General features: G+C 45.0%; 1 protein-coding gene across 1 annotated transcript; it reads left to right on the forward strand.

The window, feature by feature from the left end:
- Positions 1 to 38: 38 nt before the first annotated feature.
- Positions 39 to 13,557, forward strand: LOC119651520 (engulfment and cell motility protein 1). Its single transcript, XM_038055154.1, has 2 exons — positions 39 to 333; positions 10,516 to 13,557. The coding sequence occupies exons 1-2, from the start codon at positions 219 to 221 to the stop codon at positions 12,567 to 12,569; spliced, it is 2,169 nt and encodes a 722-aa protein (XP_037911082.1). The 5' UTR covers positions 39 to 218; the 3' UTR covers positions 12,570 to 13,557.
- The last annotated feature ends 9,415 nt before the right edge of the window (positions 13,558 to 22,972 follow it).

Here is a 22,972-nt window from a genome sequence, read left to right on the forward strand (position 1 = left end):
CGAATTGAGTTCTGGAACTGTCACTTTGACGTTCGTGAGTGGAAGTAAATTGTTTTTGGTGTTGGGTTCGGCCGCTTTGTTGTCTCAGGAGAAATTCGCACCCCAGTTCCGGCCAGCAATTCCTCGATTACACGGGAAGTGTTCAATGTCGAGGCTGCATCCTGCCTGAGTGATAACTACAAAGTTCGCATCGTGTTCGCTTCAACCGAGTCCGTGGAATGTTACCGAAGAAAATGCCTGCGCTCAAAGACTCGCATATCGTCAAGATTGCTGTGCAGATGGCCCAGCAGAATGCGCAGCTCATCGAGTTTAATCAGCGACAACCATTGACGGGTGAGTGAATGTCCACAAATGGCAAGAATTTCCGGTTGCGCTCGTCCGGCGTGAGGTGAATGAACAATTATCTTGTTGGGACTTTTCCAAGAAGTTCGTGGGTGTTGTTCGCTGTCAAGATGACGGCAGGTCCGAAGTGACATTTCGGCTTTTGGATGAAGGATGTGACGTCAGTGGGGATTCTGTAAGGGACAGTGGGGTTGGAAGCGTATCCTGCAGATTTCCTGGAGAATGAGGTAGCCGAACAGACATTTTTCTGCCGTAGCCGGAGAACTGACTTTTACAAAAATGAACAGAAAATTATTATTTTCGTTTTTTAAAATTTATTAAACCAAAATTAAAATAGATGCAAAGCTGAAATTGTCCTAATAGGCGGTACTCCGAATTATTGATACCAAGGGATAACATGGCAACGAGGTTCCACTTCGATAAGAAGTTTGAAACATGTTGGAGTAAGAAGGCAAACTGGGAGAGCGTGGCTGCGACATACGGCTTAAACCAGCAACTGATTACTTGGTACACTGACGGATCCCTCACAGCAGAGGGAGCGGGTGCCGGTGTCATTGGTCCAAGGAAAATGTACTTTGAGCCAATGGGCAGGTGCACTAGCATATTCCAGGCGGAAATTTACGCAATAGACAAATGTGCCTCCTTTAATCTGCAAAGGAACTACAGGGGGCAGAACATTGCTATTCTCACCGACAGCCAAGCAGCGATCAAGGCACTTATGTCCAACCAGAAAAACTCTAAACTGGTATGGGAATGCTTTGAGGAACTGAATACGAGCGACTCTCACAATAAGGTCTGCATACTCTGGGTTCCAGGTCATGTTAGGTTTGAAGGCAATAAGCGGGCGAACTAGCCAAGAAGGGAGCTGGGTCGAATCGAAAACGGGTTCATGGCTGTGATATTAAAAAAAGAGAAGAGGAACGGTCGAGGGAACTACACTGGGTAGGTCTACCAGGAATGGAGCAATCCAGGGTGCTTTTTGGGGTATACGAACCTAAGCGCACAAAGGATTGCTTGCTATATTTAATAGGTACACTATTACCAGTAAAAGGGACACAATAGTTCGGACGCGGTGCGACGAATAGACGAATAGAAAATAAATAGTCGTAATAAGTAAGCGTACATAGTGGTTATTTGAAATAATCGCCACGGTTCTTCACACAAAGTTTCAGCCGCTTGAGCCACTCATCGATCGCTGCACGAACTGTTTCCAGCGGTATTTCACGCGTGGCTTTCACTATACTGGCCTTCCAAGTTGCCAAATTGGGGTGCTGATGACGACTGACGACCTCTTCAAGCTTATTCTACAGAGAGCAATCCAATGGATTTAAGTCCGATGCTGAAATGAATGAAATCTGGCACGTTCACCGATAACCAATTTTGAAGTTTCTTAGTCTTGTGGGCTGGCGTAAAATGAATGTCCGTCGCGCTGCAATAGGAAACTCTCTTTCATCTCATCACTGAAGGAGGGTAGTGCCCCTTTGAACGCGTGGTATTCGATCCTGTAATGAACTTTTTAGATTTAGATGGTCAAATGACCATCATGAGTGACCAAGATGACCTAGAGGGCAAAGTCATCCCAAAACCTAAAAGAAATTGGCTAAGGGAACCGTAAAGGTCGTGTCCGCAAATACTGAAGCTCCATCAAAGCACTCGATTGACACGTTCTTGCACGTCCCTTTGCTAGCCAGGTTCGGGAATGTGGGGGGTTCTTTGAGTGCTTCGATCCCTCATGTGTCCTTATATAAAATTAACGTGTGTACCGACGCGTGGGTCCACACCGGATCTGTAAATCACCAAACAAACAATAGAATTCGTGGCGGCCTAACGAGTTAAAACAAAACTTGGAAAATATTAGGTTGTTGCAAATGAAATGTCGGATTTTTCAATGAAGTGAAGTTAGTTATGATTTTCATGTTTAAAACTGCCACAAGGTGACTCTGGTGGTATGGGATAATTGAGTATAAATAGTCGTTCGTTCGATCAAGGAGTCATTTCAGTTTCAATCGTCATTGAAGTTCCAAGTAAAACTCAAAGGAAAAAGCATGGAAGGGAGTCAAAAACGTCTACTTTTTCTATATGAATTTAAACTTGGTCACAACGCAGCGGAGGCAACCAGAAACATTTGCAGAGCATTTGGAGCTGACGCAGCAAACGAACGAACGACACAGCGGTGGTTCGAAAAATTCCGATCAGGCGACATGACCCTCCAAAGTGAACCTCGTGGACACCCAGGACCATCGATCGACAACGACGAGTTGCATTTGATAGTGGAATCTGATCCCCGATCATCGATTCGTGACATTGCAGAGAAAATAGGCGTACACTATTCGACAGTATCTCGGCACTTACAACAGCTTGGAAAGGTGAAGAAGCTTGATAAGTGGGTTCCGCATGAACTCAATGAGCAAAACATGGCGCTGCGAATGGAAATATCCAGTTCTCTACTCAACCGCAACAGGAACAATCCCTTTTTGCGCAGAATAGTGACATGCGATGAAAAGTGGATATTGTACGACAACCGTCGCAGATCAGCGCAATGGCTAGATGCCGATCAGCCTCCACAACACATGCCAAAACCGAGCCTTCACCCGAAGAAGGTAATGGTAACTGTTTGGTGGTCTGCATCTGGAATTATTCATTATTCGTTTTTGGAGCGTGGTGAAAAAATTAATGCAGAGAAATATTGTGCCCAACTTGATGAAATGCACGAGAAATTACGCGTTCAGCGGCCTAGATTGGTCAACAGAGATGGAGTGATACTGCTCCATGATAACGCCCGACCTCATGTTTCCAGAATGACGGTCCAAAAATTAAATGAATTACGATATGAGACTCTTCCTCATCCACCATATTCACCCGACCTCTCGCCAACCGACTACCACTTTTTTAAGCATTTGGATCACTTTTTGGCGGGGAAACAATTCAGCAATGAAGTAGCTGTCAAAAGTGCCTTTGAAGAATTTCTTAGCTCTAGAAACCCAGACTTTTACGAAACTGGAATAAATGCCCTTGTATCTCGTTGGGAGAAGTGCATTGAAGCTGCTAGTTCTTATTTTGACTAATAAAATTAATTTTCATAAAAGTTATAGTTTTTTGAAATTTTACTCAAATATCCGACATTTCATTTGCAACAACCTAATATAAAAAGGCTCGTTTGCGCGCACCGACCCGTAAACCTCTGTACCCGAGTGCCGCGACCGAGAGGTTGGTGGAACCACAACGGATCACAGCCTCAATCATTGATCCCTCTGCCTCAGGTTTTCAATGAGGCGCGGCCCCTGAAGTTCGCTCCCTTCCTCGACATCCTCAGGCCATTATTTGGAAGGATGTCCCTATATGGGTGAGTTTTGCAGGATCAAGGAGGAGAAGTGCGGAAGGGAGTCTTCAGATCAAGGAAGCCTAGTTATACTTCATGATTTCATGATTCCATATATTCTAAGTAACAAATGACAAATGATAATTAAAATAATCAAATAAAATAATTCATCACAGAAATAAATAAATAGGAAATAATGAAATTCAGAAAAAAAAGAAAGGAATCGGCCTAGGCGGTTCCAAGCGCGGTTGTGAAAGGAGGAGGGATGGATAGCTTCAGTCTGAATGGCTGTACATCACCGTAGCGTCCCAGGGGGTAGGTGAGAAAAGTGCAGGAACTTTGCAGTCTTGTAGATTACCCACAGCTGTCACCACACCTGGCAGTTGGGTATAAAATGCAAATCCATATATGAGAAGAAGAAGGAATTTAAGGTCCGGTACGAATAACCGGCGGGAGTCGTCTGACTTGGTGACTGGGTCGGGCTCCCGTAATGGACAGTACGGGGTCGAAACCGCTAGTCGTGGGCCGGCTCGACGTCTAGGCGCCACGACGACCAGAAGCTTTGCTCCGCCTGCTGCAGCTGTTTCGTCACAACCTGTGGCGTCCACTTCAGCAGGTTCGCGTAGGCAACGGATGAAGTCGACTGAAGAAATGATGTCATCATGGAGATTGGTGACCGAGGGTCGATGGAGGTAGAGGTGGCGGCATCAACAATACCACGCCGCAATGCGGGCAACAGTTTCAGTACTCGCCAAAGCATTCTTCTCCACCTTCCAGCTGAGGTTTCCGCTGAGGTTCCGAACGAATACGATACGTCGCTGCTGTAACTACAATCGCTTGTGTATTGTGGTACAATTACGGCTGTCAGATTGCACGGTCAGAAGATTCTCTCTCGTATTATTGGTTTGAGTCACCGGAGCTTTTTCAGATCTCTCAACGCATCCCAACAGAGCGTCCAGACAGTGCAGTTTTTGGTAACGGAAGCGGAAGGATACTGGGGTGGACTTTGGGGGCTATCCGCCCAGTATGCTGAGTGGTCACCGCCGAAGGCAACCGTCATGCAAGTACGCTCAACGTGCCATAAACAGCTTTAAGAACTGGAGGGACCCAGGTCTGGATTGGGTGCACAGTATAAATCATCGCCATTCCTCACTGCGGGGATTACCTACCTTATCCCTAAGAATAAAAAATGAAAGAATAATTGTTAAATCCAAAGCTTGGACTCAGGGATCGTCAGTGATCTTTAACGGGCCATTCACGATACGGGGAGCTCGGGCAGGTAGTTCTGAACTCTTAGTTGGCAGTACACCTGTGTCTTAAGTAGTAGTCTTGGAAAAGCTTTTCAGTGAAGAGCAAACTGCTAGTGACCGGTACACATCGGGATACTCTGAGAGTCCTTGGATCTGCCGACAGCTTTCTGTCAACGTCGATTGGGTTTTTTAAACTTAGCTCTCCCAAAGTGACAGTTGTGGCGTGTATCAGAAGCTATTCCCTTTGGAACCTTGTTCGGATAGTGTCATTGAACCGGTATTAGAAGAATACGTCGTCCCGAGCGAGTGCTGATCCTTCGGTTAATTGCGGAATCAGCCCTCTGTAAATCAGGCCTCAGGGGGCTGTGGTTGAGGTTTTATTCTCCTCATTTCTGGTTATTGAAACCCGCTCCCTTGCATACGATTGCGCTGGTACCAGAGGCATTAAGGACTCCAACACCCGGCAGAGCACCGTGATTGGTCAAATACAGATAGAGGAAGCGCTGGAAAATGATGCAGCCAACAGTGCGGGGTCAACAACCCCAGTGTTCTGTAGTGCTTCTGTTCCGGAAAGAGGCCCAGCAGATTTAACCGAAACCGGGTGAATCACTCTGGACATTAGTTTTTGCTAAAGTCGAAGAGCAAAGGCTTATTAGGGAATGGACGGTGGTGGTGAAGCGTATGTGGTTGACAGCACTCCTCCAGAGAAACATCAGCAAAGACGTGAAAAACGGGCTTATCAAGGAGGAAGAACTCTTGGACCGCATTTCCTTCTACAGACGGACATGGGCAGCAACAGAAAGTGCGCGGAAAGCAGACACAATCGCACTTTCCGTTGAGAGTGTCGTAAGCGGCAGACGAATCGTCGGTCGCAGAGTGAAAGGGAAAAAGAAAGACGTATCTGAAGGAAACTTTACCCAGGAAGTCCTCAGAACTTAAAAGAAGGAGATGGAGAGTGACAAGAGGAAATAACACGCTGCGCCTTTAGAAAACTGTCTGCATAAAGCCAAGAGGGATACGAACGGTGAAGTACCAAAGGAAGAGGCGGAGAGGCGAAGGGGGACTAGACCACCAGCTTTACTCAATAAACCGATGAAAGGCAAGACTATTGCAGATTGTCTTCCATACGGACAACAAAAGGTAGCGAAATTATCGCTGGGGGCTGATAAGTTCGAGGTCTAAGGTAGTTAGCGATGACTCATCATCTCGTTACTGATAACACTAGTTACATAAATAACACTCCCTTTATTTGGTTCATTTGTACTTATTCCTGGTACAAGCAAAGATACAATGTCAACAGAAACTCGGAATTCTGGCAATTTGAAGCACCGCACTGTCATCTCTGTCTGGGTCGTCCAGTGACAGTAGTGACCGAAGAAAATGTCCAAAAAGTCGAAAAATTATAACTGGTCGATCGAAGAATTAAATTATGGCTGATAGTGGAGGAATTGCAGATTAGTAAAGAACGAGCTGGAGAGATTTTGCATGAAAACTTCCACATATAAGGCTTACAAATAAGTTCTGTCGGTTTTCACAATAGATGGCGTAGCTTGTTTTTTATTCCATTGATCCACATTTCCAAACATTCATCGGAAAGCTACTGTCAATAGGCATAAACGTCAGTATAAATTATTTAATTGAAGTGTAAACAACAATACTTTTTTCATCAACGAAAATGGCCAATTTTGTACCAAATAATGTGCTTTTGCGGGGAGTTCTACTTCATTATTTCAATATGAAGAAAAAAGCAACCGAAAGTCATCGCATTTTGGTGGAAGTTTATGGTGACCATGCTCTATCTGAACGAACGTGTCAGAGGTGGTTTGGATGGTTTAAAAGTGGCAATTTTGACTTAGAAGACGAAGAGCGCGCCGGACGGCCAACAATTTTTGAAGATGAAGAATTAGAGGCATTGCTCGACCAAGATCCATCGCAAACGCAAGTAGGACTTGGAAAAACACTTGGAGTCACTCAGCAAGCCATTTCCCACCGTTTAAAAGCAATGGGAATGATCCGAAAGGTCGGAAATTGGGTTCCGTATAAACTGAAGTCAAGAGACGTCGAACGCCATTTTTTCACGTGCGAACAACTGCTCCAACGATAAGAAAGGAATGGTTTTCTGCATCGAATAGTTACTGGCGATGAAAAGTGGATCCATTACGATAATCTCAAGCGTCGGGCAATGTGGGGATACCCCTGCTATGCCTCATCATCGACGGCCAAAGCGAATAGTCATGGTGAGAAGATCATGCTGTGTATATGGTGGGACCAGCTGGGTGTGGTATACTATGAGCTGCTAAAACCAAACGAAACGGTCACGGGCAAACTCTACCGACGTCAAATGATGCGTTTGAGCCGCGAACTCAAGAAAAAACGGCCGCAATACCAGCAAAGGCATGATAAAGTTATTTTGCAACATGACAATGCTCGTCCACATGTTACACAGCCCGTTAAAACATATCTAGAGACGTTGAAATGGGAAGTCCTACCCCACCCGCTGTACTTTCCAGACATTGCTCCTAATGATTACTATTTGTTCCGGTCGCTGCAGCATGGCCTAGCTGACCAGCACTTCTCCAATTACGACGAACTCAAAAAATGGCTCGATGAGTGGATAGCGGCCAAGCGGGCCAATTTTTGGCGCAATGGTATCTATGAATTGCCTGAAAGATGGCAGAAATTTGTGGCTAGCCATGGGCAATACTTTGAACAATGAATGTATAACCAATTTTTCACAATAAAGCCTCAAATTTAAAAAAAAAAAACCGACAGAACTTATTTGTAGGCCTTATAAGAAAAACTAGGCATTTTGAGTACCGCGATTGTTCAAACTGCTCCTCAAGCAACGATGATTGGGGAGTTGTACAAGTTTTTCGGAGTTGTGTCAGGATAATGTGGATAAAACTCACCGTATTGTGATCGTTGATAAACTTGGATTCGTCAATATGATCCGGAGTCCAAATAAGAGTGGACAAAAAGGGAGAAAGGCCACCAAAGAAATTCAAAGTGGAAAAGTCAGGGTCGAAGATTATGGCTATTATTTTCTGGGACAGCGTCGGCATTTTACTAATTGATTACTTGCCAAAAGGGACTACAATGAACGACCAGTACTACGCTAATTTACTGGATCAGGCACGTGAAGCAGTCGTACAGAAGAAACGTGACGAATTGGCGCGGAAAGTGTTGTTTCTGCAAGATAACGCGCCCGTTCACACCGCTCAGGTTGCGAGGGATTTACAGAAGATGGCCACCCACTTTATCGTCCGGACCTGGCTCCCAGGAAATTTTTATCTTTTTCCGAATTTAAAGAAGAATTTACGAGGCTAAAAATTTCCCGACGACAGCGAAATGAAGGGGGCCATAGAACACCATTTTGAAGAGAAGTCTAGGGAATATTTTTTCTGTGGCATAAAGACATCATATTGAGGATGTGAAAAGTGTATTTCACTAGAGGGGGATTACATTGAAAAATAAAAAATATAATGCCATCATTTTCTTTTATTAAGTACCTTAGGCCACGAACTTGTCACCCGGAAAACAAACAAGGGTCGTTTTGTGAGGTGACCAAGGGGTTGCCCTTGACAAGGAGGTGCATCGTAAACGCCTCGCTCAAGTGCACAGGCGGGGAGCTTTGCGAGTGGCGTCTGCTTATCGTACCGTCTCTGAACCGACTGTGATGGCGATTGCGGGAGTGATCCCCGTTGCCCTCCTTGCCAAGGAGCGCAAAGCTATCTATCGCCGTAAGGGCGAAAACTTAAGAGAAGTGGTTGCCCGTGAAGAACGTCAACGCACCCTTAGTGAGTGGCAACTTTCTTGGCAAAATGAGCCAAGGGGCAAGTGGACTGCACGGCTCATCGACAAATTAGACCCATGGTTGAACAGAAAGCACGGTAAGATTGATTGCTTCCTTACTCAACTTCTAAGTGGGCATGGAGGTTTTCAGTGTTACCTGCACAGGGTTGGGAAGGCGCGATCTCCTGATTGCGTGTTCTGCAATGGAGTGGCGGATGACGCTGAACACACCTTTTTTTCTTGCGAGAGGTGGGACGGCCTCCGCCAGCAGCTTTATACAGACGCAGGGGAGCTCTCTCCAGACAACGTTGTCAGAGAAATGCTGAAGAGCGCTGGCAGCTGGAATCGTATTGCGCATTATGTTCGGGCTCTTCTTATTACGAAGAAGATTGAACTCGACCGATGGATGGGTCGGACGGTAAGGGGTTTCCTGAACTAACAACAACTCCCTTCCTCCCCTCCCCTACCGTTGGTGAAAGGAATTCCCTGACTTGAAGGCTCCCAAAACCGGGAGAGCGGGAGGGCTAGCCCGAAGTAATGTGTCAAACGGTTCCATGCTAGTTCTCTGATGATAGGGAAGTGTTTAGTTGGTAGTCCGCCAGCGTACTGTTGCGGGAGTCCAACACTCACCTACCCTACTCCCAAAAAAAAAGGGTTGCTAGGGAAGAAAGTTTGGTTCTAGGAGAGGAAGTCTGGTTTCTAGCCTAAAACCTATGCTTAACTGTCTTGCGGAAAAATAGTAAATAGAAGGGGACATCAAACGTGGAAGCCCTGAGGTTACCAATACCCGAATAGGTATCACATTTGGGAATTCTCGAAGCCAAAAACTCGCTGCGGTGGAAGCTGAGCAATACGCTAGGAAACTACTGGAAAGCGGGAAGATTAGCATTGATTGGGTAGTATGTAGGGTACGAGTTCAGGTAGCTTCCATCAAGTGTTACACATGCTTAGAATTTTGGGTATAAGTCTACAACCTACTGGGGTTTCGGCAGGAAAGCAGTATGCCGCAGATGCGGCGAGGTAGGTCACCGGGCAGTGGTAAAAGCTGATCCAGTGTCAATCAGCGAACAGTACGGGAAGTAGTACCCAATTTCATGGTATCTCTCTTTAGTGAGTACCGCTGCCATCCTAGTTAGAGACGGCCCCCGGGTTCTTGCTCAAGGTCGGAGATGGCTTTGTCTGAATTCGGTGTTTAGGGATAACATTTGTCAGTGTCAGTGTCTATACAGCACCAAATGAGATGATGCCAGACTTTCGATGCAGGCTTGCTGTCCTGGAGGACGCTGTCTTCGGCACGATTGGGCTGATCCTGGTTGTGGGTGACTTCAATATTAGGGCACTTGAATGGCGAAAACAGGACTCGTAGTTTAAAACACCAGATCCACGCCAATGATCCGGTGCTTAGGTTGCGAAAGAAGCATTCCGTAACCTTCGTGACGAAATCACTGGTGTCGTTAATGGGTGGCTCGCGAATTGTGGAAGACTTGTCGACGAGTGACCATCAATACATCGCGTTCGAAGTGGTTGACGGTATCTCTCGGTGTGCGTTAAAGTTGATGGCGAAGGTAAATATCGGCAGATTCGTCGAAGTCTTGGGAACAGGTAGACCCGCGCTGGAGTACATTATGGGGGATGGTGGCCTTTCAACTGACACTGTCCTAAATTCAGTTGATAAGCCCAGCCTGCGGGACTTTCATACCCAGGAGGCACCCAACCACGACAATCATTACGCGGAAGCTTTGGGATGTTGACATATAACTATGCGCTACAGTCACAATAATAATAATGCTAATATTTTTTTTCGTTTTCCAGGAATCATCCAAGAGCTCTGCAACAACTGGAACATATCCGATTCGGAAAACTATTCCTTGCAATTCTGCGAAACAAACAATCATAAATACGTGACTGAGAAGAACCGCAACGAAGTGAAAAATGGATCAGTCCTTCAGCTTCGTCACTCGCCATCGAAGACTGCAAACGACATTCTGGATACATTACGTTCGGGGTCAACTGGGAAGAAAATCGAATGCCTCGAGAATCTTTCACAACTCAGCTCTGACCTAACATTTGCATTGGAATTCATCAAGGAGCAAGGTCTAAATATTATTCTCGCAATGATTGAGGATCCTGACTGTGAAGTGAACATTCTAAAATTCAGCATGCTCAGTTTCCTTGAACTCATGGAACATGGGACTGTTTCGTGGGAAATCCTACAGAATCATTTCATCACGCGAAATGTGAACATTATCGAGAATTTCGGGAGGTTTCCAAAGGAGAGCGTTGAATGTGCTTTGTCGAACTTGGAGAATATCGTTCAGAATAGTATGAAATACACGCAAATCGAGCAAGATGTCACGTTTGAGGGTCTGCTGAAGTTGTTGCAATCGTCAACTTCATCAGTTGTTCAGCAAAATACAATTGCCTTGATCAATGCTTTGTTTGTTAAAGCGGATGATGAAAGGAAGCGTCAAATAGCTCAAACGCTCAGCACAAAGGAATTTCGGTCGGTGATACTTAGCAGCGTCATAAGTTCTGATTTAGGAACTGAAATGTCGCATCAACTGTACGTTTTGCAAACACTGACGCTTGGATTATTGGAAAACCGAATGCGGATGAAGATGAACGCTCAGGACCAGGATGCGCATGACAAAATTAAAGAGTTGAGACGAATCGCATTCGATGACTACTCAGGATCTGGAGGTAATGATGATCAAATGCGTCGCGGTGGTAACGTCAATTTCTCGCAATATTACAAAAAACTGGGTTTCAAGTGTGACATAAATCCAGCTCAAGACTTTTTTGAAACCCCGCCCGGTGTACTGGCTCTAGATTGCATGGTTTATTTCGCTCGGAATTATACTCAGCAATATACAAAAGTCGTTCACGAGAACTCATGCCGGGCTGACGAGCACGAATGTCCTTTTGGTCGTACATCCATCGAACTAGTTAAGCTTCTATGTGAAATCCTTCGTATCGGCGAACCGCCATCTGAACAGTCAACGGTTTTCTACCCAATGTTCTTTACTCATGATCATCCATTTGAGGAGTTCTTTTGCATTTGTATTGTGACGTTGAACCGTACGTGGAAGGACATGCGAGCCACTTCTGAGGACTTTTTGAAGGTTTTCAGTGTGGTTAGAGAGCAAATTACACGCACTTTGGGCTTCCTTCCCAATAATTTGGATGACTTCCGATCGAAAATTGCAACATTAAACTACCAAGCGATCACGACACTGAGACAACAGGAACGGACGTCCAAAGAGGCGTGCGAGTCGACCGCCTCCTCGATTGTGAAATTGAAGGAGAAAATCACTCCCGAAATTATGTCTCTGATTAAGCAGCAGCGCTTGAACTTCTTAATCGAAGGTACTCGGTTTTCAAAGTATTCGCGCGGTGCTCGGAGCAAGGATAAGTTCTGGTACGCTCGGCTTTCACCGAACTACAAAGTGATCCATTATGGAGATTGTGATGAGAAAACGGTCCCTTCATTGGATGAACTATCGAATAAGGTGCTGGTCATTGATATCAGACAGTTGTTGGTGGGCAAGGAATGTCCTCATATGAAGGAGATGCGCGCGAGGAAGTCCGCGATCAATTTAGGATTTTCAATTACATTCGATAATATGGATCAATCGACATTAGACTTCGTTGCACCTGACGAGACAACTTTCAATTACTGGACTGACGGGATAAACGCTTTGCTGGGAAATCCAATGACGAGCAAACAAATGGAGGATGATTTTGAGACCTTGCTTTCAATGGAGATCAAATTGAGGTTGTTGGACACTGAAGGGGTCGATATAAGCAAGGATCCCCCGCCTATTCCTGATGATCCTGAAAACTATGACTTTTGCTTTGAGAGTTAAAGCGCATAGTTGGATTTTGAAGGAAACTACTTCCAATCGGACATTCTATGCACATTTATTTCGTTTCAGTTAGATTGGAATCCATCGAACAATTTCAGAGATGATTTGGAACTGTTTCCTGATTCAAATGGAGTCCGATCTAACTGGGGAAGTATATGGTAGTAGCGTAAGGGAAATATATTTTTCATACATAAGCTAATCGTCTGCAATGCATGCCAAAGTATTTTGTAACTAGAATCGTTTGTAACCTGAAAATTACTTGTAGTTTCGCGTAAGAAAATTATAAGTTACGTCGAATAAGGCGCACACATCCTTATTTATAGATTTTCATTCGAAACATGGAAGCTTTGCCTGAAACACACAATCACAAGAAGGAGCAAAAGTTTAGGTCATAATGAGTTCCATTCCTAACAAACACTTCGCACAGGACACATCTCTTTATCCTGCAGTTGGAAAACTCCAATGAATATCTTGAATTACTCTATCCCACAAAGTCTTAGCGGCTTTATAACAAACTACAGATACATTACTTCATACGCTTGCACACATATCAATGTTTTCCGTTTCTAGCAATAACCGGGCTTGCAAAAATTAAGTGAGTTTAGAGACGCACAGCAAAAAATAACGCACAATCGTTGTTTGTTTTTTTCTGTTTGCAATCGCAATCTTTTCTTGACTAAGAAAAAGAATAATCAATTAAACTAGCGAATTTATTTTTTAAGTGCAATTATTGTTTGTGTAAACATTTTACACCTTTTTAGCTCATTTAATATTCATTCAGTCATCATTTGTCTATTTTATTACATTTGAATGAGGTTCATTTTCCATATTACAATAAGCTCTTGATGATGGTTTTCATCCCCTCAAAATCGATCATAAAAATATCTATTATGCAATTTTTATTTTAACTTTTTGCTGTAAGGAATTTATACACATTTATCTATAAAGATATTTTGAAAAATTTATATTTGAAATAAACTATTTGTATACCCAGTAGACATCTGTTTTTCAATACTTAATAATGACCACTCAGAAGAGCGCTGTTATGCGCCATTTTAACGACTCAAGGCCATGACTGCTCCTGACTGAGTTTAGTCGGTTCAGATCTTCAGACCCAGCTCGCAGCATTCACGAAGGATAACAACTCTCCCACCCTGCAACTAGAGATCTTCTTGAGGTCCTCAAAAAATAGTTGACAGAGGAAGTGCCTAAGGGTTTCTCCCTCTTCTCCGCAGCATCGCCAATGTATACCCTACAGGGTATGCTGGGACTAACGACATGGTCTCCTATGGGCCAATGTCCCATGCAGACTGCCGTAATCTTGTATGAATCTGCACGCATCTGGCGCAAGAGCTCTAGCTCTAGCGTCTTGTTATAGGCAGGCCAAATCCTCCTTGAATTGACGCAAATAGTGAGTCTTCGCCATCTGAATCCAGTGGCTGCAAAGAAGTGCGAGTATATTCTGCTGCTGACAGTCGCCAACTGGACACAGACTCTGCCCACCACAGGACTGCCAAGAATAGAGCCCCGCTTTGCCAGCTCGTTAGCCCACGCAATACTCTCTATGACCTAGAATCCAGAGGAGGGTGACTTTGAGTGTGCCGTCCAGATGTCGCCATTGAGTACAAAGTCTTAATGGTCGCTGAGGGAGGAGCAAGTGAATGGCTTATTTTACGCTTAAAACTAGGGAAAGAAATAGAGTCAAAGGACCAGGCTACACAGCAATATTCAAGGATGTTTCTGACAAGGGAATAGAAGAGTGTTAAGGAGGGCTGAATTGAGGTAAAGTCGTAGTGAAAGGGGTTGTCCACTGAGAGAATAGGCAAAGATTGTTGGGGAGGGCTTAAGCGAATAGAACATCTAGTGGCATTTGTTGACATTTAATGTTAGCTTATTGACCGACCACCAACGGACTAAATTATCAAGGTTGGACTGTAGGAGAGCACAGTCCAGAGGAGACAAGACAGAGGCAAATAATTTAAGCTCGTCTACGTAAAGCAAATACGGACAGGTGAGGATGAAGGCGAGGTCATTGAAAAAAAACAGGAAGAGTAGCGGGCCAAGTATAGAACCTTGGGGAACACCAGAGGAAGGAGAGAAGGAACGAGATGAGTAACCATGAAAAGAAACTTTGCATGAACGGTATTAGAGATAGGAGGAAAGCCAGGAAATGACTGAGGGAGGAAAGTCTAGTATTGAAAGTCTAGTATTGAAAGTTTAGAGAGGAGAATGTTATGGTCAACGGTATGAAAGGCTTTGGAGAAATCGGTATAAATAGCATGTACCTCCTGTCGTGAATTCAAGCGTTTAGCAACAAAGTTGGTAAAGACCAGAAGATTTGAAGCCGTTGATCTATGTTTCACGAAATCATGCTGCTCTTTGACAATGAGGTGACCGAAGTGCCCGGTCAACCAGTCGTTGACGTATCTTTCTAGGATTTTGGAGCAAGAGGAGAGAAGGGAAATGGGGCGGTAGTTCACAGCAAGGGAAGGGTCTCCGCTCTTGAGGATAGGAATAATAAGGGCCTCTTTCCAGAGATGGGGAAAGTAGCATTCTTCTAGACTTTTATTGTAGATTACACTAAGGGGGAGGGAAATGTGTTGTCTACAGCTAAGGAGGAAGAGGTTAAGAAGTGCATCGGGGCCAGGTGTGACATTGGGGTCAAGATTACCAATGAGGAACTTAACCAAGGAAGACATAAGGAGAGAAATGGCCAGAGATTCGGAGCAGTCTGCAGTTATGAGAGGTGTAGAGGGTGGAGGGCTCGAGGGAGAAAACACTGAAGAGAAGTAGGTGCAGAGAAGGTCGCAGGATTGTTGTGGGGAGTTGGCAGTGAAATCAGCGAAACTGACAGAAGAAGGGTGAGATTGAGTGGGATTATGAGAATTGCGAGCGTGAGATCAAAAGGGTTTTAAGTTACCGCGGACAAAGGCGGCTTCGGCGCTCAATAAGTACCTTTTACGCGCTTTTCTGACCATCGACTGAGCATATAACCTTAAAGTGAGCAAGTTCGGCGTTATTCTTAGACGCTCGAAACTTCTTCCGGTGTGTATAATTCAGGCGAATGTTAATAAGAATTTTCGTTGTGAACCAAGTTGGGTACGAACGTAAGTAGGGAGGGGAAGAATGGACAAAACAGGAGAGGAGATCGGACAGGGTATTGTAAAAGGTGGTTAGAGCTTGATCACCTGATGAGTTGCCTGATACATTGTATGTTCCTAGTTGAAAGACGCTAAAACTGAGTTGTGAAAGCTTGTGAATCTTGGGAGACCGTATGACTCGGCTACGCTGTTTGTATACAAGAAAACTCCCACCCGAGTCAACAGACCATCTTTGATCCGTCAGTGAAAAAAAACATACTGTGTCATAGCCTTGCAACACGTGCCCACATCGGAAAATCCACAGCAAACAAAAAAAAAAAATTACAGACGACCATGGTTTCGTTCAAGGCAGAGGCAGCTCAACAGACTACCTCTGTTCTGGGAGTAGCGTGATCGAAGGAAACAAACTACATATGTTAACCACTCCGATCATGCTGCATCGTTTGATGAGTTGCCTCTGCCCACGACGAAACCGTAGCCGTCTGTAATCTTTTTCAAATTTGGGGTAAGCCCATAAGAAGAGCGCATCGATCAACAAAATGATAGTCAGTTTCTCCCAAATTGGTCCGGTCCGGCATCAAGAGAATGGAGGATTAAGGGCTTTCCCAATTCCAAACCAAAATTAATCCACCGCAAAGTTCATCGTAAAACTTGCGTTTTGCGTAATCCGTTGGGAACTATGGCCGTAGGGCTTTGCTGCCCAACACTTAGATTTACGTAGTTTGACAGTACTGCAGGTTACAACGTATTTAATCTGGAGATTTAGGGGGAAAGAGGTATAGGATTACATTGAAAGCATTTGCTGACCTGATTTGCGGGACTTCGATAGCACCTGCACACGCAGTTCCTTGAATCCTATGAAGCTTCCTTCTATTTTATTTTTTCCTCAGCGCCTGCCATCGCACAGTAGAAAAGTATGTTAGGATGGAACGAACCACGGCTGTGTACATCCTGAGAACCATTCTTGGCCGGAGATCCCCTTACTTTGTATAGGTCCTCTTGCAGGCGTGGAAGGCCTTACAGGCCTTCTTAACCCGCAGTTCTGTATTCAATCTCCAGTTTAGCTTTGAATCCAGGATTACACCCAGATGCTTTACATTGGAGGAAAGAACAAATTTTTGTTCATTCAGTAGCGGTAGGTGGAATGCAGGTACCTTTGCTTTGGAGGTGAATAGCATCATATTCGTAAAATTTCGTCCATCACAATTAACCAGAGCACCGGAGAGATGGCGCCACCCTGGGGCGTGCCTCTGTTAACACCTCTGGCCAAGTGGTTACCTCTCAGATCCGACTGGATTTTCCAGGTGCTTAGCATGGATATAATCTATTGTGTAAGATACCCCACCAATCCAATACTGGTCAAGGTTTTCTTGATGGCGTTAGTACTAGCGTTGAAAGCTCCCTCTGTATCCAAGAAGGCAGCTAGGTTATACTGCTTGTACTGCAGTGATCGCTCTATCGTGTCAATTACCTCTTCTTCATCATGAAAGCTACTCGTGCACGTCTCCCGGACCGTGGTACGTATCCTAAAGAGGTACAGTTCCGGTAAATCTCAACAAGCCACGGCATAATCCTTTCCTGATGCTTCTGTGGCATGAATGACATTTTGCCATCTGAGTCCAGAGATTTATATGTGGAGAAGCTGCTTATAGTCCTGCTGATGTTATCCTCAGTAATTACTAGTTTGATTGTCTCGCACAGCTGGGATGGCTGCAAACCCTCCAAGCAAAGCTCTGAATCACAGTCCTTCTCGCTGGGGGGAAAGTGCGTTTGAACCAGCAGATCCAAGGTTTCAGCAGAAGATTCCGTCCAGGAGTCTTCCGATTTTTAAAAAAGGGTGGACTCTTATGTTCCTTGGATAGAATTTTGCTGAGCCTCGCGTCTTTGCTGGTGTTTTCGATATTCTGACAATAGCTCAACCAAGACCGCCTCTTGGCGAATGTTGAAGATTTCTCTGGTCAGCTTCCTGAGGCTGGAGAAATCTTTATTCCATCACGGTGGCAGTGTCTCCTTGCTGTATTTAGCAGGGCATGACATTTTAAAGGCAGTATTCTTTGACTTCAGTCCATCTGTCTTGCCAATTTTGCCAATTTGCACACCGGAGAGTTTGTTCTTAATTACTTGACCAAATTTGCTCTAGTCGATCCTTTTGGGGTCTTTAAAGTGTTCGGAGACCTTTGCGATGAGGTTTATACTGAAAAGTATCCAACTGTGATCTGAGAAGAATCTCTGGTCAGACACTCTCCACTTTTCACCTTAAGAATCCCATTTTCGGTTATGAGGGTGATATAAAGGACCTCCTCCCAACCGTCATAGTTCTTCGAGCTGGGGAAATGGAACGTCGTTGTATTGCCTTTGTTACACACCGGTTTGAAGTGATAATAAAACGAAAGAATGGCTCACCTCTTTCGCTGATTTCCCAGTTGCCCCAAAGCATATGTCTTGCATTGGCGTCGCAGTTTATCAAGGTTGGCCTTCTTGATTGTCATGGTGTTCGCCAAATGTTGAAATTCTTCTAGCGGAGCTGATCGGCCGTGAACCATGTCACTCGTGGAAATATATACGTTCTTTGTCCCCCCCCCCTGCTCTAGGCTAGGACGCTGGAACTCAGATCTGGATTCTTCTTTGCGAGGTGCTCTAGGTCTGCCCTGATCAGTGTCTCTCGTTCTAAGACTTAGAGAAGGGCGTTTTCTCCATAATCGTCCCGAACTGGATGTCCAAGATGCGCTCTAGGTTCTTCTTTACAAAAAAGGTGTGACAATTGGTCAAAAGTTTTCGCAGGCTCATGACTAGATTTGCCCGCTTTCGGTGTAAAAACTACGCGCGTGCATTTCCAAGAGTTTGGTATATAATCCAAAGAGATACAGCTTCGGTAAATCTCAACAAGCCACGGCACAACCCTTTCTGGTGGTCATTATTGATTTAAGGCTGAACTTACATGATCAGTATTTCATCCGTTGATGATGGACTGACGTATCCAGTATAAACAAGATGACAAAAAACCGTTTTTGCTGAATGTATATAAAGATCCAAACCATTCGGAAGTCATGTTTAGATTAACAACACAATGACAACTGCAATTCACTCAATTTGCAATCAGTCCAGCCAGACTGACGGATTTTATTTACAAATTTAAATTTTCATTAGTCCATCAATCATTGCCATAAAATTAATCTAGACGATTAGTTTACCATAATTTTGTCATTCTGACTGATGCCAGACTGATGAAGTACTAACCGCCTAAAGTCAACCTAACAGTATCACACGACTGGGGCTGCATAGCCCGAAGCAAGATTCTCACTCCCAGTCCTCTTCGTCGACGTCTAAATCAGCGGCTCCACAGTTTTACCAAAAGATTTTGTCCAGAAGCCTTTTGCTTCCTATATTCCTTGGATAGGAGGTGGTTGTCTAGGAGGATCAGACTACGGTGATAATGTCTTATTGCTGCTTTTAGCATAACTTCAGCCTTTGAAGGCGGTTTCGAATACCACTGCCAGTTCCGACCGTTGACTCCAGTTCGTCTACCCAAATATATATGGCAAATATTGCCAACTTATACACTGGGTGAGGGATGAGGATAATTCGGGGAAAGTCCTTCGCGGACTCACGATCGCTCTTGCCCGTCTTCATCATGAAAACCATGCACGCGCATCCTCAAGAGTGTGGTACGTATCCCAGAAAGATACAGCTCTAGTAAATCTCGACGAGCCAGGGCACAATCCTTTCTTGCTGTTTCTGTAGTATGAGTGGCATCACGTTATCTGGGATTTATATGCGGAGAAGCTTTCTATTGGCCAGCCAATTTTACTCTCGGTAATTACCGATTTTACAATCTCACACGACTGGGACTGCATACCTCCAAGCAAACCTCTGACTCGCAGCTCTCCTCGCAGACGGGGAAGTGCGTCTGACCCTGGAGCAGCTCCAAGATGTCAACAGAAGATTCCGTCCAAGAGTTCTGTTTCTCTTTGTCATCCAGGAGACGATTAATGACCATCTCCACCAGCTTGACCTCAACACTGGGCCACACTTTTGACGTTAGTTTGCGGCTAGCGGAATTACTATCCGCTAGCGCCACACATAACATACTCGTGACCACGTTGTTGAAGGGTTTCACACTTTGTTCCTTATTAATCGGCTGTTGTTGCTTACCTGGTAGCAAAGATTGCTTGGCGTTTGAACTTTTGCACACTCTGTTCGATTCGTTTTTTGGTTCGACCTCGCTTTGAGATCGTTTGCCACTCCTTAATGGGGTATAGTGTGTCAACAACCTCTAGGCGTCCACGTTCGCGATTCGATGAAATGCGCTTCAACACCCTCTAGAACTTCCTAAGATGTTTACAGTCGCCTTGTGCTGTTCTGCATCATGTGCTTCTGCAACGACCCACTTGTTGGCCATTCTGAGATAGTGGATGCCATTATATGTCGTAGCCGGCAATGCAGTCGTCGACATTTCCTAAAGTGTGATCTATTTACTGCAACTTCTGCATTTTAATCCATCCGACCTGTACGCCTACGAAGTTCTTCGTTGGAAATAGTATCAGGCCAGTGTACCCTTACAACATCTCAGATAAATGTATTTCCAGATTTTGAACAAAATAGCGAAGGTGAACTTAGCGCCTTTAATGCGTTGAATGATATCCAGTTCGATATCACCGCCAGCAAAAACGACGGTTCCTAGATGTATTGATTAATCAGCGTCTTCATATTCTGTCGATTACTGCAGATACGAGGAGTGCGATGGCCCATCAGGCTAAGAATACATCATTGGTTTTGCTGATGTTCACCATCCATCCGTCTTAACTTGTCTCCATATGGCAATGCAGAACCATTAGACCAAGGTTCATGGCCCGTTGAGAGGGCAGATAGACGACACCAACGTAATTAAGGTTTTTGAAAATAGGTGTCATGGTCCATTGAACCTCATTGAATTAATATCGGTGACAAGATACAACCTTGATGCACTCCATTTTGACCTGTAATTTCTCTTAGATTTTACCTCGGTGTTGTGTGGTGAAGTGTTCTTTCTACCTCTACAGTTGTTCGGCATTATGGATAAGGAGTCGACTGTTATCGTCTTTCACAGGACCATAGCATAGCAATACCAATGGTGCACAATACGCTGGATTTTCGCCCACCCCTTCCGTTTATCAATCCGCTTCCACGATTCCGATGACCAACATTGCACCCGAGAAAAGAGGATAGAGTATTTTTGGTGACAGCCCAATGATGATCAATATTCTTAGGCAGTTTACTCATCATATCTGCCGTTCAATCAAGAAGGCAGCACTTTCACTGTTGAGCGACAGCTGGAACGTACAAGGGGTCGATGTTCGTCTTTGGGGGTCGCAGCTCCCCTCCGAGAAGTGGGTAACACAACACGCAAGCGAACGTAAGATGGTGTTCTTTTTCGAGGCCTATGTCAACGGTGGTCAAAGGGTAGTATAAGTCCCAGGGCGAAACGTGGATTGGTACCCCCGATGGAGCATAAAACCTGGGAAATGCCTGCTGAACCAACACCAACAGCTCTACTACCTAACCCTATCTCCACGTCCACGTGGTGACCACTGGGAGCTCTTTCTTGACGAAAAGCTGCAGACGGAGAAGGATGAAGGCGAGTCTCCCGCGCCTAAAAATGGGACAAACTGTACCAACTGGTCCTCCAGGTTGGGGGTTGGGTAGGGCTCACAACCCTACACGGAAAACAACTTGTTACGAAGCCACAACAGGAGCCTTGGACAGGACGGACTTTAAAACGACGAACCCGGCAACGACAACGGATGAACGATTTGCGCATTTTCTCATGGAACATGCGCTCCCTGTACAGAGATGAAGCTGATGAGCAGCTAGCCGATACCCTGTCCCAATATATGGCTGATATAACAGCGTTACAAGAGATCCGATGGACAGGGACCGGTTTCCTGGAGAAGAGCCGCTACACCATATATTATAGCGGTCATCCAGTAAACCTTGTGCTCGGAGTAGGTTTCTTAGTCAGCCAAAAAATGAAACCTGCTGTTATCGGCTTTGAAAACATAAACGAACGGCTATGCACTCTGCGCTTGCGAGGCAAGTTTAGAAATATAAGCCTCATAAACGTTCACGCCCCTACAGAGGAGACTGCAGAGTCGGAGAAGGATACCTTCTACGAGACAGTAGAAAGAACCCTCGAAACCTGTCCCAGATATGACATCAAAATCATACTTGGGGTTTTTAACAGCCAAGTAGGGAAGGAGTCCGTATTCAGGCGATACGTTGGCTCCCATAGTTTACACGAAAAAACAAATGATAACGGACTGCGGACTATTCAATTAGCAGGGTCACACGAAATGGTTGTTGGAAGTACCTGGTTTGCGCGGAAGCCGTCCACAAACATACGTGGGCCTTTCCAGACGGGACCACTTTCAACCAAATTGACCACGTGTTGATCGAACGCCGCCATCTCTCAGCCTTGATGAATGTCAGAACATGTAGGGGGGCCAATATAGACTCGGATCACTATCTCGCTGGCATGGTGCTCCGAGCTCGAATAACAATACCACCTAGAATCCCCTCTGACAATCAGGTGAGAGTGAACACTGAAGCCATCGACAACACAACCCTCCGCGACACCTATAAGGGGGAAATGGATGCCGCAATAACCGTAGTCAACAGAGGACCTGGAGATGAAGCATCAACAAATGATCTTCACAATCACCTGAAGCACCAAGTGTGTGAACTAGAAAAGTACAGGGAGCAACCGCACCAGGCGCGCAAGTTTTACCAACAAGTCAGCAGGATGAAGCCTTATACACCTCGATGCTCATCCTGCCGAGACAAAGAGGGGAAATCTGATTTCCGACAGAATGGGCATATTAGAGTGATGGGTTGAGTACTTTGATGAGCTACTGAACAACCAGAACATCGGCGATTTGGAGGTCCCATCAACTGAAGACGACGGACAAATACTGCCACCACCAAGTTTAGGAGAAACAGTCCGTGCAATTCATCGGCTAAAAAATCATAAGTCGCCAGGAGCCGATGGAATTACAGCCGAATTGGTTAAATATGGAGGCGACCAGTTATACCAAGTGGTTCATCAACTTGTGCTCAAGGCATGGGACAGCGAATCAATGCCTGACGATTGGCAACAAGGCATTATCTGTCTCATACATAAAAAGGGAGATATCACACACTGCAGCAATTACAGGGAGATATCACACACTGCCCAGAACACAATTGGGCCATACCAAAGAGGCTTCACTCCAGGCAAATCAGCGACAGATCAGATTTTCTCTCTGCGGCAAGAGATGGAAAAACTGT

The sequence above is a fragment of the Hermetia illucens genome, chromosome 1, assembly GCF_905115235.1.
Source record: "Hermetia illucens chromosome 1, iHerIll2.2.curated.20191125, whole genome shotgun sequence".
NCBI classification, from domain to species: domain Eukaryota; kingdom Metazoa; phylum Arthropoda; class Insecta; order Diptera; family Stratiomyidae; genus Hermetia; species Hermetia illucens.